This window comes from Pseudorca crassidens, chromosome 1 (assembly GCF_039906515.1).
Source record: "Pseudorca crassidens isolate mPseCra1 chromosome 1, mPseCra1.hap1, whole genome shotgun sequence".
Classification (NCBI taxonomy): domain Eukaryota; kingdom Metazoa; phylum Chordata; class Mammalia; order Artiodactyla; family Delphinidae; genus Pseudorca; species Pseudorca crassidens.
Genome location: NC_090296.1, coordinates 11621974 through 11639725, shown reverse-complemented (window position 1 = coordinate 11639725; position 17752 = coordinate 11621974). Strand labels below are relative to the sequence as shown.

At 38.1% G+C, this 17752-nt stretch overlaps 1 protein-coding gene across 9 annotated transcripts in view; it reads left to right on the top strand.

Moving 5' to 3' along the window:
• Window positions 1-17752, top strand: part of UNC79 (unc-79 homolog, NALCN channel complex subunit) — a 248943-nt gene that overhangs the window by 154659 nt on the left and 76532 nt on the right. For 5 of the 9 annotated variants that reach the window (XM_067727070.1, XM_067727065.1, XM_067727051.1 and 2 more), the window contains exons 25-31: window positions 545-746; window positions 1544-1723; window positions 3181-3246; window positions 11257-11543; window positions 14138-14320; window positions 14898-15060; window positions 17524-17673. In XM_067727070.1, the coding sequence (XP_067583171.1) occupies window positions 545-746; window positions 1544-1723; window positions 3181-3246; window positions 11257-11543; window positions 14138-14320; window positions 14898-15060; window positions 17524-17673 (1231 nt within the window). The remainder of the gene's footprint in view (window positions 1-544; window positions 747-1543; window positions 1724-3180; window positions 3247-11256; window positions 11544-14137; window positions 14321-14897; window positions 15061-17523; window positions 17674-17752) is intronic. The other 4 variants (XM_067727087.1, XM_067727077.1, XM_067727033.1 and 1 more) reach the window with 3 other exon arrangements.

The following is a 17752-nucleotide window of genomic DNA, read 5'->3' as shown; positions in this document are numbered from 1 at the left end:
ATTCAGTTAAAAAAAGGGAAATGGTAGACTCACATACTAGAGAAATAGATGCTCAGTCCATTCCAACTTGGATTTCTTAAGATTCTATGTTCCACTCACATTCCAAGAAGACAAGATGACTTTCCTTTCTTTTAGAATCATGGAATTTAGCATTGAAAGGGAATTTAAAGACCATATTCTTGTGTATTCTAAAATGTAGTTTTGGAAGTACGCTTCTCTTAATAGAAACTACAGACATTAAAGAAAGAAACACTGGTCTGAGGGTATTTGGATTAAGTGGTTATTATTCGATGCATCAGAAGAATCAATAATATACATTTAGCTCAGATTTCTGAGTCAAAATTCAAGAGATATTCAACAATTAGGAGAAGCTCCTCTTCTGCGTTTTTTTTTTTTCCCTACCAAAAATGCAATCAAAGAAGATTTCAGTTGAATTATTCTTCATTGTAAGCATGGATTGAGGAGGCTGCCTTGTTTCACTGACTTTTCTTGGTGTATTTACATCTGACTTGCCTTTTTTTTTTTTTTTTAACCTTTTCCCCAGGGTCTGTGTCTTTGTCTTGACTTCCAGTTTGATACTGTGGTTAAAGATCGACCCACAATATTGAGCAAGCTTTTACTCTTGCATTTTCTTAAGCAAGATATTCCTGCTTTGAGTTGGGAGTTCTTTGTCAACAGATTTGAAACGCTTTCTTTGGAAGCTCAGCTACATTTGGATTGTAACAAAGAATTTCCTTTTCCTACAAGTAAGCAAAACAAAGAACTTGCTTTAAACAGTCACAGTTCCTATTCTGGTGCTTGCTGGATAAACAGAAGATACTCCGCATGTAGTTTAATTTCCCATTATGGAGGATACCTTGACTTCATGTACTCAGTTCATCAAATGTTTATTGAATATCTACTGTGGTAATCTGCAGGTTAACTATTTTCTGGCATTCCGACATCAAATTTTTTCTCATTTAGGCACTTCCCTGGCGGTCCAGTGGTTAAGACTCCACACTTCCAATGCAGGGGGCATGGGTTCAATCCCCGGTCGGGGAACTAAGATCCCACATGCCATGTCGCGTGGCCAAAAAAAAAAATGAAAAAAAAAAATCTCATTTATTTGAGGACCGATGAGAACTATTTGTGACTCTGTGTTCCTTAAATATTATTCAACCATCATGTTTGTAATGTCCGTGAGCAATTTTGTGAGATATATTTGCACTTTGTAAATTTACTCTTCCATGCTTAGTAATCAGTTACCTGGAGCTCTAAAGAGATAGAGGAAAGACTTTGGTCACTCAACTATTTATCCCGTGATAACAAAATTAGATACTTTAATCTTATGGTCTAAACAGAAAAATGATAAATGATAGTCAAAATAGGTAATAGCCATGATTTTTTAATATAAGGCTTCTCATAGAGGGAGATAGATGAATGAGAAATGTATCCATGGAAGATGACTTTTAATATTGAAAATATACACAGATGGATTGTTTCAAACTACTTGTATAACATAGCGAGTTAAGGAAAATGATCACCTCTAATTCCTTTTGCAAAGCTATCACTGCTGTGAGGACCAATGTCGCTAATCTCAGTGATGCAGCATTGTGGAAGATCAAGAGGGCTCGTTTTGCAAGGAACCGCCAGAAGAGTGTGCGTTCCCTCAGAGACAGCGTGAAAGGGCCCGTGGAGTCCAAGAGGGCGCTCTCCCTCCCTGAGACCCTAACCTCCAAAATCCGTTGAGTATCTTCTTCCATCCTTCCCTTAAATCTGTTTGATGTCTTTCTGAGGCTGACATGTCTTGTTGAATGTTCACAGATAGTAGTGTATTTAGCAAACTGAGCTCCTTCAGCTGCATTGGCCTTCATATTCCCTAGAGGATCCCCTCAGATGTTTCAATGCCCTGGGTGGCTTTTCCCAGTTGCTGGTGAAACAAATCCCCGATCCAGCAGCAGATTGTTTTGAAATGTAGAAGGCAGTTAAGTCCGTTGATGCATGGCATGAGACGCAGGAGAAGCGTTTGCTCCTAAGTCCTAGAATATGAAAGTTTCCACTACCACCATTATAACCTAAGAGCTTCCTGGATGAGACTTTGTCAAGACCCATGGCAACTAAGAGGGTAGAGTGGAACTTTGGAATGCATTTTCTTTTCATGAATGACAAAGCCAGCCAACAAGCTCCTAGAAAACCAATAATAATGGTGTTTTCAAAAAAGAAAAAACAGGCTGATAAGTTGAATTTCTGCCCAACTTCACCAGATAATTTATAAATAAAAACAAACATCATTGCCAACTAAAAAAAGACCATATATACTTGTTTTCTAAAGGTCTTTTTTTATATTGCACTTTTAAAGAAAACAAAAAATTACCAAATGACTAGATGAACTGTAATGATTAGCAATGGCTCATGAATGACAAATAATTAAAAATTCATGACTAAATCATCATATTAGTGAATAAGTACATTAAATATAATACTAACTTGTAACATTTATTAAATGATTTAATTTTTAAATAATGTCATGTAGTTAATAAAATAACACCATAAAACATATTTTCTTATCCTGTCAGAAGCTGAAATGTTTGTTTTTTCATTGACATTTCTTAGAAGTCAGCTATATGTAACATAACCATTTTTAATCATAAATATGATTTTATTTTTTTTATTGCATTTCTCTCTATTTTATGACAAGCTACGGAAATGTGGTATTTTGAACTTTGGAAGAGTCAATGAAAGCTCTTTAAGCAATCAATGACCCAGCTTTTCAGGGAGCAAAGATAATAACAGATGGCCATTTAAGAATAACCTTTAGCATTGCTAGGCCCAGTGAAACTGCATCAGATTCTAGAAACCAGTAGCTAGATTCAATAAATTACAATTTCTATATGAATTTCCCAGCTCTTTTATAACCTAACTAATCAGTTTGGGATATAAAGTTTATTTATTGTTATTTCTTGTTAATTGATTCACATGACAATTTTGAAGAATAAGAATTGAAGTAACATTAAAGGATGTTCTTTAGATTCAAAGAAAGCCACAGAACTTCTGTGACGTAAACATCTTGTATGTGATGTTAATTACAAATATGAAAACTAAACTTGCTCCTGCTATCCAGTGCAGTTAGCACTGAGTATGTTTTCTAGGCTCAAGTTGTTTTTAATGCTTATTTAAATAGAGTTGTTGTTGATTTTTAAGCTGTGAGGTTGACCAGGCATGAGCAGTCTGCTCCAGCTCTCGGTGGGACACCCGAACAGATGCCAGGTGGGTACTTCTGACGTTGAAGGGCCGTGTGCAAGTGTCTATCACAGGTGGACGAGGTAAAGAATACGATGTCTCTAACTGGACCAGAGTGATGTATTTAGGATTTGAAAGCTCGAAGGGTTTTACCCCTTCGAGATGCTCAAGTGTTTGAGCCCCTGACATGGCAATTCTTTCCATCTTAAAATTGGCAGATGACTTTTGCTCCTGTTAACTTATGGTCCAGTAAGAAGCATCATGTTACCTGAGTACGCACTTTTCCCCCGAGAGCCAGTATGACTAGAACTATACCTAGTACTTATATTTGTATGTGTTTTTACACATAGAAATATTATGTTCATATATATCTGCTCTAGGAAAAACATTTCATTTACATTTTAAAAGGTTATACATTTGAACCACCATCATTCACTCATCCCCTTAGCCATTTCCGATTCTTTGCAACTCTTACATGCATTTCTGTCTCTAGAGAAAGGAGGATTTCCATTGTTTAGAGGACCATGGGATCATATTCTGCTTGGTAGAGTGTAACTGTCCTTTGACGTTCTTGATAGATTAACTTATCATGAAGTATCTTAAGGGTTGAAGGGACGCTGGCGAGCCTGTTACAGACTGAATGTTATCTACACACATGATGCCATACTTGCTGGGAAAATTGTGGAGGTTCTGAATACCTGCTTATTTGTCCAAAACAAACCTGGTAACTACCACCTATGTATCATGCTATACAACGTTTGGCTTTTCATCTAAGAGTAGTTTTAAAATAAACTTTTCAGAATGGTACCGATACTCTCAGAAGGAGAGTATTTCAAGTAAGGAGACTTTCAAGAACGTGTTGTAAAAACGATGGTAGAAAGAGAAGCAGTTAGACGTGGGAGACTAGGGGAGGAGGGAGAGCCCTAAATACTGTGAATGCACATGGCAGATGTTGGCCTAAGTGCATTTTTGCTTTTAAAATTGATGAGAAAAGGGGAGCACACACTTGGCAGAGTCCCTCTACCTTGTTTTGAGCATCAGTCGGGCCTCAATTGTGCTGGGATTTAAAAAAAAAAAAAGAATAAAAATAAGAATTTCTGATCCTGAGCTTCATTTAAAATGTGAAAATTTCCATTTTCCCTTCAGTTAGGTCTTTTTGAGATTGGTCTTATGCAATTTCATAAGTTACCTTTATCTTACCCTGTCTTTTCTTTTTGTCTTAAGGCTTAGTTGAAAAGCTAGTCTTTGATTATTATTATCCATTTTAACAATCCAACCGTAGGAGTCCTCTCACATCTCTTTGGAAAAACATGTACATATGTTTCTTGAAGAAAAGCCCTTAGGCGTCTAATTGTCCCATCAAAAGTGATCAGATGGAAAAGGGGCAGATAACAGTATTGTTTAAATTAAATATAAAGCTAATGCTTCTGCAAAGATAATTACATGACACCACCATAAGCAAAACTTGCTTACATTTGGGAACAGGTGGCTCAGCTTATCAGGCAATTTCACAGTAGTTTTTCATTTTTGCATTATTATTTACTGAACCCTGAGTGTTTTAACTTGGAAGCAAAGACACGCCAGGATAGTCACAAGATTGTACAGAGTGGTTTAAGATAGTAATTAAAAGGAAACCGAAGACCTTGCTATTTAACGAACATGCTTTTGTTTGGTACAAGTAATGAGCTCCTCTGTGCAACACCTCTTATTGATCAGGCCTGAAATAAAGCAGGTGTCCTTTAATTATGCAGCAAGACTTAATTTTAGTTGCTCTTTAGGCTGAACTTTTGGACACTGGATTTACAGTTTATGGCTCTCTGATCTTAGCATTTACATATTGCCCACAGCAAATTTTGCAGCAGAAATGCACTTGTATAGAGGGTAAACTCTGCAAGGCTACTGAAGAGTTGCATTCCTCTGTGACTTTTTTTTTTTTTTGTGGTACGCGGGCCTCTCACTGTTGTGGCCTCTGCCGTTGTGGAGCACAGGCTCCGGACACGCAGGCTCAGTGGCCATGGCTCACAGGCCTAGCCGCTCCACGGCACGTGGGATCTTCCCGGACCAGGGCGCGAACCCGTGTCCCCTGCATCGGCAGGCGGACTCTCAACCACTACGCCACCAGGGAAGCCCCCTCTGTGACTTTTATGAGTCATATCAAAGGCCTTTGTGCATATAAGTAAAATTCATAGACTGTCATAGCTGAAACGTTAGAGATATGTTAACATTCTCATTTTCCAGAAGAGGAAACTGAGGTTCCCAGAAAGGAACAAGTTTCACAAGCTTGTTGGTGACAGATCTGGGTCTCAAGCCCAGATGTCTTGATCTCTCTTGCAAGGCATGTGTGGTAATGCTAGCAGGAGCTCAGCACCTTCATTTAATCCCAATTGATGAAATATACAATTTTACCTGCTAGTCTGAATTTGGTATAATTATAATTAGATATAAGCTGTTTTTTCACTGATGCTGTGAGAACCAGGAATTCTTTGCTTTTGGTGATTCAGAACACCTGTTCAATATTAATTGAATATAATGCAGCAGTTATGGTAGGTTACCATTGGACCGTACTGGAAAATTGGTATCAACCCCATGTGATCATGGGAAACTTAGTTATATCTTCTTCCTCATCCCCTGGGATGAATAATTAAACAATAGTAGGTATATAATGTTAATAACGACAATAGCACTTTATATATGTATAGTACCTTTTTATAAAGAGTGTTTTTAATGCAAATCATCTAATTTCGATTTCACAACAACTCTGCATATACATAAAGTATTATTTTTTTTCCACTTTACATACAGACAGGAAAACTGAGGTCCTGGGGGACTAAGTAACTCTGCTTATATAATTTGCTCATGATCACATATAACTAGTTAGTTAGATAGAGACTGATACTTGAGTCCAGGAGACTTTATTTGCTTTCTTTCCACTACAGCTTCTTCTCAATAAATTGGTCTTAGGGTGTCCCTGCCTTGGGGTACGTGAGGACACCAGTCTTATCAGGGAGCTGACTTGGGCACTCAAGCTCCAGTGTGACTTAAGCCCATGAGTGTCCAGACCAAAGGACCTTTCCTGACCAGGACTTATAGATTGGTCTAGAGCTATCCTAATCCCTAAAGGGACATATATACTTTCAATTCTACTCCAGCCTGCAGAGAAATCTTGAGATCTCTTGGTCTGAATTTGTGTCAACAAGAGAAGGTACCCAGTACTGGGTAGCACTGGTAAAACTCTCTTGTATTTCCCGCCTCCCTCCCTAGAATTCCAAATTACTTCTCTTTGGGCTCTCGCTTTCTTTCTAGAGGTGGCTTACATTTCATGTCTTCACTAACTTGCAAAATGCCTGTTGATCATTAAGAGCCAATAAATCAAAGAATTCAATTGTTTTTATAGGAATGACCTTGATTGAAATGATAGTTTCGGAAAACGACAGTTTCTATTGACCAAACACTTATTGGGCACCTGCTGTACTAGAAAATATGAAGAATGTGAAGATACATCAGAAATTCTTGTACTCTCAACTTGCTTATAGTCAAGTAAGGGAGATAAAGTATGAACAGAGGTGAACTCTCATCTCGTGTGAAAGTGATAGTACTATAGGATCGTTCACGTCAAATGCAGTGGGAGGAGAGCTGGAGGGAACAAGGAAGGTTTTGTGGACAGGTGACTCAGCCAGGCCTAGACAGGTGGATAGGAGGTAAATGCATGGTGATAGGATGTGGGATAGGAGAGGCAAAGGCAGGGATGGGGAGCACATGAGGCTATGCAGCTAGTAACCGGCCCCAGCTTTACGGCCCTCCTGTGGCTCTGTGCATAAGAACAGAACTGCTGTGAACGAAGCCTTAAGTTGTTTTAATGAGCCACGGAGACCAGTGAGGCAGTGTAGTTAGAACTACCAACATAATGCAGACTCATTTATAGTGCTTGATCGTTGGTTTCTCTGGACCAAATGCAGAGTAAACTCATAGAAACTTCCTTCCACTACCTAATTGTCACTTGTTGGCTTGACAGAGGAGTCAGTGAGTCGACTTACAAAGAGGAATGTTCCCTATTTCCCTACCCACTTCCTTGCTGTTTGGGGACTTCATCAGGTTTTTGCCCATGTAGAAAAGATATGAAATATTTATTTGAATTCAATGCACTTTAAACATATACGAATTATGAGCATCTACTATATATCAAACACTGTCCCGTATTCTGTGAGGGATGTAAAATTGGATAAGACATAGCACTTGCCTTCAAGGAGTCTTTGTTCTTACAGGGGAAATACAGCAAATGGATAAAAAAAAAAAGTTCTGCCTCGCATAATAGTTATTTGCCACATGAGAGTTGGGAAATGCTAAAGGAAATTTTCCTGCACTCTTTCCCACCCATCTTCCCTCCTTTCTTGTTTTTGGAGATGTATAGATTTAGGGACCCCAGTTGCTGAGAGGAGGGTGGGCATGTTAATAAGAATGGCTTCTGGGGACCAGATCCATAGGATAAAGTTGGGGGTGCGGGTGGAGGACCACCGTGCAAGGTGAAGAGAGCATCACGAGCAAAGACACCAAGGTGGGAAAAGGCTGGCTCCGTTCTGAGATCCAGGAGTAGCCCCGTGAGTAAGACTGTGGAGCATTTAGGGTGGAGCAATAGGAGATAAGTCTGGAAAAGCAGATCCTGGTCCTGCCTGGTTTCACATCTTCTGAATAAATAAAACTGTATTATACCGTGGCGTTTCAATCAGCTGTGCCACTCTCTGGACAGGTCATGATGGACCCGGTCCATGTTAAAGTGAGGGTAGGAGTAGCTCTGCCCCCATGATAATAAAGATTTTTACATTTTTCTTTACAAAAATGATAAAATCAAATCCCTTAACCTGTTAAATCTCTGTAGTTAAAACAGATATAGGAATTTCACAGACTAGAATTCAAAAGGAAGTGTTTTAATTGTCACATTTAGAGAAAATATTATAGGCATTTAGTTTTAAACTGGAAATTTTATATCTTTTATAGATAACTAAAATAGTAATATTGTCTTTATCCATAAAGAAAATTTCAGCTTTCCTAGGCTCATTTTTCTTAGGGATTTGATTAAGGTAACTTTTCCTGATGAAGAGTGGTGTCAGTCACATGCTTACACTATTTTTAAAGAAAGACAATGTACAAAGCATAGACTTGCAAAGCCCACACTTGGAGGGGTAAATTATTGGAATGAAAAGAGATTTCTTTCACTTTATGCAAAAAGTTCCATTAACTAGTTCTTTTTTCAGTACATTTAATGGTTTGTGAAAGATCACTCATTACTGGCTATTCAGGGAAAGCAAAGAGCAGCAAACTTAAAGCTAACCACTGCAGATGGATGAAGATGAATCCAAAATGAGGATGGGGCCTTTGTGAAATGATACTTAGTCATTAGGAAAATATGATTTGATGGGAAAAACTAAGGTTACACACTTTTTTTTTTTTTTTTTTTTCTGGTACGTGGGCCTCTCACTGTTGTGGCCTCTCCCGTCGCTGAGCACAGGCTCCGGACGCGCAGGCCCAGCAGCCGTGGCTCACGGGCCCAGCCGCTCCGCAGCACGTGGGATCTTCCCGGACCGGGGCACGAACCCGCGTCCCCTGCATCGGCAGGCGGACTCTCAAGGGTTACACACTTTTAAAATGAATGTCTACTTGCAATGGGGCGAAGAGATTTGAAATATTTAAACTTGAAGCCTGATAGTTTATTTTCTAGGCTTGAACTAGATAGGAGGAAATAGGGAGCCGGTGTCCTAGCTGGGCCTTATCTGGATCTCCCTTTCTTCTGTTTGAGTCCCCTAGACTCTCAGGGCTAAAAAACAAAGTTGCATCTCCTTCTCAATTCCTCCTCAGTTCCATTTTTAACTTTGGAGTCAAGCCAGTCTAGACTTGGAGGTGGCTGAGCAGGGCTGAGTGATACATGCTCTCCTAAACCTTGCCCCCCAGAGCTAAAACGAATTGAGGAATGAAGCTATATCATCGTAACAGCCATTGTTTGCTGCTACAATAACACTGAACCCTGCAGGTAACCTAGATTCTCACACTTGTCACATTCTTGGCCCAAGCTTGCCCAGAGCAATACCCTCCTGCTAGTTGTAAAGTAATACTCTGATGGAAAAAAAAAAAATCAAGACTAAATATTTTTCAATGCTGAAAAGATAGTTCTTTAAACTTTTAAAATAAGGATTCGGTCTGATCTTCTATTTCAGACATTTAATTTAATTATACAGTAATGCTTTACATTTATGACCTGTCGTGAAATAGGGTGTTCCATATGAATTGATTTTTTTTCCTGATGGGTCATGCATGCCTAATAAATAATGATAATAGTAACAATTTATTGACCACTCTCTGCATGTGAAACAGTGTAATAAACAAATCCTTAGGTTTTATTTGAATAATTTTTGGTTAAAACTTCTCTAAAGTACATTGCATACATTTATTCCTTCATGAACAGACTCTATGAGACCGAAAAATGATGTTAATGTCCGAGAGTCATATTGAAGTTTGTTAGGTGATTTCCCCTATACTAGAGGTTCTTAGACTTAGTTGATTCTGCTGCCTCTTCACTCATTGTCAAGTATCCCATCTCAGTGTATCACTTTTGAAAAGATCAACATTCTTCTGATCATCTTGGGAAAACTAGACAACCAAGCATGTAACCTTATGTGCAGTTCTAAACTAGTAAATTTGGAATTTGACATTACCTTCATGCCACTACTTCAGAGAAAGTGTTTAGGCTTGAGACAGCTAATTTCTGTGGTCTCCAGGAAATGCTTCTTCTATCTTGCTTCTCTTGGCTGGTCCTAGAAGACTGAGATTTTTGCCAAATTAGTTGAGGTGTTAAAGGAAATAAATTACTACCTAGCTCTTGGTTGTATCCTGCATGCCATAATTAAAATGGATAGAATCAAAGTTTGGTTTGTAATGATTTGTAACCAAAGCTTGTCATTATTTAGAACGTTTCCTCTCAGGATGAGAGATGAGAATGCTGGTGTGTGGGTCTAACCCACCAGGCAAAAACTTTGTTTCTAATTTAGAAATTCTCATGTGGCTTGTCAAAGGAAGGACAAGAATGCATATAGGGTATTTTGAATAAGGCCCAAAACATAAACATAAATATGGAAGAGCAAATCTCACTCTTCCTTCCCTCAAAGTCCTAAACTAAACCAGATCAGAAAAGGCAGAAAACAAGGGGAGACAGGGTATAATTTCTGACTTTGAGAAATAACAGAGAAAGTCAATGTCAGGGACCTACTCAGATATAATTATTTGTTAGGTTAAGAGTAAGTCAAGGGCTAAGGTTTTTTTTCTTTCCATGTGAACTTTCAGCTCACCTTCATGTGGTGTTTTTCTCTGTTTTTAAAAGTTCATGCTTCTTTCTTTCTGTCTGTGCCCTCCCACCCCTTATATGTTTCTCATTACATACAGCAGGGCTTATAATTTGCTATTTCTAATTTTGACTATATCATTCAAAGAGTACACACTGCTAATATCTTAGGATTTGGAGAAGAAAACTTTTCTTTTTGCATCAGCTGATATTTGAACGTAACTGAATTGAGATTATAATTTAGACAAAATAACTCAATGGATGTTTTAGTCGCTCAGTAGATTTTAGGAAAATGATTTTTGTGGTTATTCTTACACGCTTATTTTACAAAGCTGGAAGGGAAACTTCTCTTTATTAGTGAGGATAAAACTTTGCCAAGATATTCAAAAATTTGCTAAATGCAAAGTTTGTGTAGGTATTTGTCTTGCTGTTTGAAGATAACTTTGCTTTATAGTGTCTCCTTTTTTTTTGCATTCCCTTATTCTTCCCAAATTACTTGGTCGTTGTAATTTCCACCCTGGGACCAGTGCTTTGCTCAGTAGGCCATATTGTGCCTTTAAGTTTGTCTAGAGCAAACCTTTCAATATTTAGAGGCTTTATCGATATAAAGAATGAAATAAGGTGCTATGGTGCTTCATTGATCAGTGAGTTTTTAGTGTAAACTTACCTGTGGGGGAACCACCCACCGATGGCCTTTCTTGTACCGACAGGCCAACAATCCCCTGAGAATGACAACACCATCAAGGACCTGCTCCCTGAAGATGCTGGGATCGACCACCAGACAGTGCACCAGCTGATTACCGTGCTCATGAAGTTCATGGCCAAGGATGAGAGCAGCGCCGAGTCAGACATCAGCAGCGCCAAGGCCTTCAACACGGTCAAGCGGCACCTGTATGTCTTACTTGGCTACGACCAGCAGGAAGGTTGCTTCATGATTGCACCTCAAAAAATGCGCCTGTCAACTTGTTTTAATGCGTTTATTGCAGGAATTGCCCAAGTAAGTGTAAGCTTTCAGGAGTCATGCCGTTAGGCTTTTAGTACAAACAAGTCATTAAATTCCATTTAGCTGACATTGGTTAAGTGTAAAGTTTTGCACAAGTTACTTTATTAGCCAGGGGTACGTGGAGGACGTCAACCGCCTGATATCATAAAGGGAGTTGGGGATTTTGGGGGGTAAAACATACAGAAAACTTAGCATTTTAATCTTTTTTTTTTAACATCTTTATTGGAGTATAATTGCTTTACAATGGTGTGTTGGTTTCTGCTTTATAACAAAGTGAATCAGCTATACATATACATATGTTCCCATATCTCTTCCCTCTTGCATCTCCCTCCCTCCCACCCTCCCTATCCACCCCTCTAGGTGGTCACAAAGCACTGAGCTGATCTCCCTGTGCTATGCGGCTGCTTCCCACTAGCTATCTATTTTACATTTGGTAGTATATATAAGTCCATGCCACTCTCTCACTTTGTCCCAGCTTACCCTTCCCCCTCCCCGTGTCCTCAAGTCCATTCTCTAGTAGGTCTGCATCTTTATTCCCGTCCTGCCCCTAGGTTCTTCATAACCTTTTTTTTTTTTCGATTCCATATATATGTGTTAACATATGGTATTTGTCTTTCTCTTTCTGACTTACTTCACTCTGTATGACAGACTCTAGGTCCATCCACCTCACTACAGATAACTCAATTTCGTTTCTTTTTATGGCTGAGTAATATTCCATTGTCATTTTAATCATTTTTAAGAGTACAGTTCAGCGGCAATAAGTATATTCACATTGTTAGGTAACCATCACCACTGTCCATCTCTAGAACTTTTTCATCATCCTAAACTGAAACTCTACCCATTAAACAATAAAGAAGTGTGGAAGTTTTGTTTGTAGGTTTTTTTTAAAAAAATCGTTTTCCTTTCTTGGCTTCAAGTGGAGAGTTGAGTTAATCACCCAACTTACTTCATGTCGCCTTATCATCATTGGCTTTTTTCATGTTTCTCTGCTACTTCTAACTGCTGTATTATACATCATGGTATACATTTTCCATGATTTAACTATCCACTCCCCCAGTGATGGATACTTATATTGCTCCCAACTCCTCACCACCATATACAGATCAGCAACGAACATTCTGTACGTGCACCTTATTCACCAGTGTAAGAATTCCTTTGGGATATGGGTCCAGGAGCAGACGTAACGGATCATTGGGTATATATATGCCTAATTTGACCAATGTCACAGATCTCACTGTCCGAAATGGCTGTCCCAATCTGCGAAGGGTGTAGAACTTGGGGCTAGACAGAAATGGATACGAATTTCAGCTCTGCCACTGTTATTAACTGTTAAGCATCCTTGCTTCTTTGCTCTGTGGTAATAGATTTTTGGGGGAAAGATTAGAGACAACATATTGCAAACGCCTTAATCAGTGCCTATCTCATGGTAGGGACTCAGTGATGGTAGCTGTTATTATTTAGCTCAAATAGATCGTTAATATAATGAACACAGAGAAGCAAAGGGGGAGCAATATGTATGTCTCTTGCTGGTGTTGATAACTAGATGAATCTCCACTAATACTCAGCTGTCTATGATGGAGAGAGAATACATCATTTCAGATACCAAACTTTACCTCCCTTCCTCCCTCACTTCTCTCTTTCTATATTCACATTATGCATATTTATTTTAAATATATAAGAAAAAAATTAAAATGCAAATCTCCAGGAAACCCATGACAAATATAACTTACTAACATTTTGGTGTATGTCACTGGCTCCAGATTTACATACATTCATATATACATGCATACATACATATGTGTGTATATGTATATGTGCACATATTTTTTTATAATAATGGGATCATTTATACATACTGATATATATATGTGCCTGATGTGTGTATGAATATGTATATATATACATATATGTATCTTTTAAACCTAAAATTTATTATGAAGTTCATATCACGTAAATAAATTTGTACCATGTTCCATTTAATGGCTACACAGTATTCTGTTGTCATATAAACAATCTTTTATTTAATTCCATATTGTTGAATATGGAGGTTGTTTTCAATTTGTGGTGGCTATAATGCTGGATATCTTTATCATACATCTGGGAATGCCTGTCGGATTATTTCCTTAGGATATATTTAATTGCTGTATTAGAGGCTATGTGCTTTTTCCTACTTCTGAATACATGTTTCTAAATTGCTCTCCTGAAACATTGAGAAATACTCTTGCTAGTGGTGTCTGAGAATGCCCATTTCCCTACATAATTACCAATACTATGCGTTTTCATTGATTCTAGTTTAATGCTAGTTAATAGTTTAATAGGACATTTCAAAAGATAAAATTTATTTTCAACAGATAACTAAGTAGATAAATTAAATAGGTAAGTAGATTAAAACTATTTAAGTTACAAGTTATTAAATTTCTTGTGAGCTAGGATTTTTCCCCCTCTATATGTACTGGCCGTTACTATTACTATTTTGTGAGATACCTGTAAAATATTTCTCCCGTGTTTTGATGGTTCAAAGTTTTCCTTTTGGCTTATAAATGCTCTTTATAGTTTTCCTTCAGTTATTACGTTTTTTCCTATTTCAGGTTATGGACTATAACATTAATTTGGGAAAACACCTTCTCCCCTTGGTGGTTCAGGTGCTCAAATACTGCTCTTGTCCTCAACTACGGCATTATTTCCAACAGCCACCTCGTTGTTCTCTCTGGTCCCTAAAACCTCACATCCGGCAGATGTGGTTGAAGGCCTTGCTTGTCATCCTTTACAAGGTGAGTTGCTGTAGTCACTCATTTTTTGGGTGGAATGATTCTCTTAGCGAGAACATTTAAGAGATCTCTGTAGGATAGTAATTTGACCTTCAGAGGAAGATGCATGATACACAATTAGTGTCAAGAAGTAAAGAGCCATTGGAATGAAAATAGAAATGTAGACCATGCCAGTGTATACTCCAAAATGCTTAAAGCAAAATCTGATGAATATTGATCAATAATCTCTCTTTATGCTCAGAACCTCATATCTTATCTATATATTAATTATTATGTCAGAAAACAAGAAAACTATTTAAAATTGTATTCATACACCAAATGTTTATGCCAGGTAATTTTCTTGAAAGGAATTATAACTACAAAGTGGCATGCATTGCCATCCATGATTTGGTGCAAGACGAAGGGAATACAGTCCCTTGTCAAAATAAGGCCATGATAAGAATTTATGTTTCTGCTTTTCTATATTTTTCTTTTTATTATACCCAGAAGAGACTGAGAAGAATATCTAGCAAGATCAAGTGGAAAAATTTACCCTTCAAAATAACCATTTATATTTTTCTCCCTCCATTTCATTGAGCAGTATCCGTACCGAGACTGTGATATCAGCAAGGTCCTGCTGCATCTGATTCACATAACAGTCAATACACTCAATGCACAATATCATAGCTGCAAGCCCCATGCCGCGGCAGGACCTTTGTACAGTGACAACAGTAACATAAGCAGATACAGCGAAAAAGAAAAAGGTACTTTACATATCTCAATTCTGTCTCAAACTTAGCTTGCATACGTAATACATTTCTGGACAATGTTTTTCTTAGATGATAGAGGAGCCCCCCCAGCTGTCATTCTGGAGTCAAAAAATGACCTACTGCTTCATTAATTTTCCAACTTTCCCATGAATGTTGCTGCTTTCATTATTTAAAATGAACACTCAAGAGAAATAATTGATATGCTTCTAAAGCCCCCTTCATAAGAAATCGTGTTTTGTAAAAAAAAATTGTCTGCTGTTTAGTTAAGGAGGCTTTGTAAACCTTTTCCTATATGTTGGAAACATCTTGCTTTGGACTGTGAAGTAGATCTTGGTTGGCACTCAGTGGAGCCATAATCTTGTCCATCTCTAGTTTGCTCCTGACCTTGTGCTCATAGATTTGAATGGAGCCTAAATATGCTGAAGTGTTTTTTCCTCGCCTCCTTATTCAATAAGAATTAACTTAAGGCAACTGAAATGAAACATTTTTGCTGCATAGGTTTAAATTATTTCCAGTATCAACGCTCTTTATATTGATAGCTTTTCGGCAAAGGAGGCAGTAGAATGAAACTTTAGATAAACTTCCAGCCTGGATGTTTTCAGGTGAGAGCTGAAGAGCCAAGGTGTGTGTCTTTAGTGCATGTCGCAGGGTGACTAGACTCGTAAAAGGTGACATCATCAATCCAGTCCTGGGAGAAAGCCAAGTGCCCCGTGGCCCTTTGTGGTGTTAGTAGATTCCTTTTTGGTGGGACTGCTCTGGAAATGTCTGTATAGGAGGGATTGGAGCCAGTGTTCCACTGTTCATTTATTGCCAAAAGGTCCAAGAGCCTAGGTTGGCCAGAGATAGAGCTGTCAGAACTAAGTTCATTAAGTTCTGGTACCATTCAGATCCTCCCTGAAGAATATCTTAGGTCCTAGTTTCTGGGAAATTAGACAGATTCAGTTGAACTATAGATGTCGTCAATGTGGGCTCAGTGTTTGGGCCAATCCCAGATGAACCTTTCTGGATGGGAGGAGCCATCTTGAAGTCTTTCCATCTCTCTCATTCAGTACATTTTGAGAATCATTTCCAAGTTATGTAAGGGAAGTTACACAATGATTTCTTCGAAAAACTGTATTTTTCAAAGGAGAGTATTTTTAAAAAGGAAATAAATTAAACAGATCATTGTGTTGATAGACTTCCTCATCATCGCAGAAGTTCACTGGGAGTTTTGTATCCATTTTGATCATTAACACTAATTTTTTTATTTGACCAAAAAGATTATTATGATTACTTTGTCTAACATCTACTGCTTCAAATTTCATTAACTTATAGAATCTTGTGTTTTAAGACAGGATCGGTCCTTAAAACTTAACCCTATGCTGGTACTCCCCTTATACTCAAGAAGTCTTAAATAATCATAATCACACCTGAGGCTCATTTTGTCAGATAGGTAGATATAAATATAGGCCAAATAGTATGATTTCAGTGATGTTCAACTTGAAGAGTAGGTTAATTCCATTTACTGTGGTATTAAATGCACTTTTGTGGCCTTTTCTCTTGCTGCTTTGTACATGGCTTTGGCCTTTCTAAAGGATGCAAGAAGAAAATTTATTCAGTGGACTTCATGGGTTGCAAAATAGCAACCTTTTCCTCATTACTGTGTTTTTGGGTTTCTCTTTGATTTAAAAGTAGCCAAATGTGGATAGAAGAGAACATAGAAACAAGCTTGATTGGACTCTAAGTGACCAGTTTGTTTATGAGGCCTCAGGACCATAAGAGTCAAAGATTCTTTCTGGGATTCATAATAGCTACCTGTGGCAAACTCTTACTTTAATATGGGGAAATGTTATTTTCTGTTTTCTTTTTCCTTTGTTTATCAGTCCATAATCATTTGTGGAGCTTTTGAGATGACCGGTGGCTTTTCTAAGCTTTCTCTGTGTGTTGTGTGTTTCATTGCCAAATGTAGAGTACAGTATTTTGCATTCACAAAGTTTAAGGTGCATGTACTGTTAGGCTGTGTCTATGCCAGTTCTCAAATCCCAGGAAGGCATATATTTTTGGAAGGGGCAAGATCCACTCATTTTGTTTAATTTTCTTTTGCCAAATCAGCCTGAAAATTCACCCAAAGCAGGCACATTTAAGGAGTGTCCCAGATTCCTGACATGTATTGGTTATCTGGTTTTAAGTACATTGGAAAAGTTTTCCCATGAAGGTCCCATTGGAATATCGAGACGCCTGTCTTGAAAATGCTGCCCACTGTGATATGAAGTATGAGGGGCAAACTTGTAACAGTTGCTCTGTTCAACGCGTGAATAATTTGACACCTGAATGAAACGCCAAGCCAGGCTAGACTTGGGCTGGTTTAGAACCACCCCAGGCTGTGTTCCGTAATGCTTTCAATGAAATGCTTGTGTAGATACAGCCTAAGAGAGAATAACCTCTTAAGTGTAATTTTGACTTTCTCTCCCCAATTAGAAGAAGATAGTGTTTTTGATGAATCTGATATTCATGATACACCTACTGGACCCTGCAATAAAGAGTCTCAAACTTTTTTTGCAAGATTGAAAAGGATAGGCGGCAGCAAAATGGTGAAATATCAGCCGGTTGAGATGAATGTTCAGAGAAGTATGAATTTTTTCCTCTTGGTAGTTTTATGCAGAAATGTTGTACTCTACCATTTTTTGGGGGTGAAATCTCAATTTTA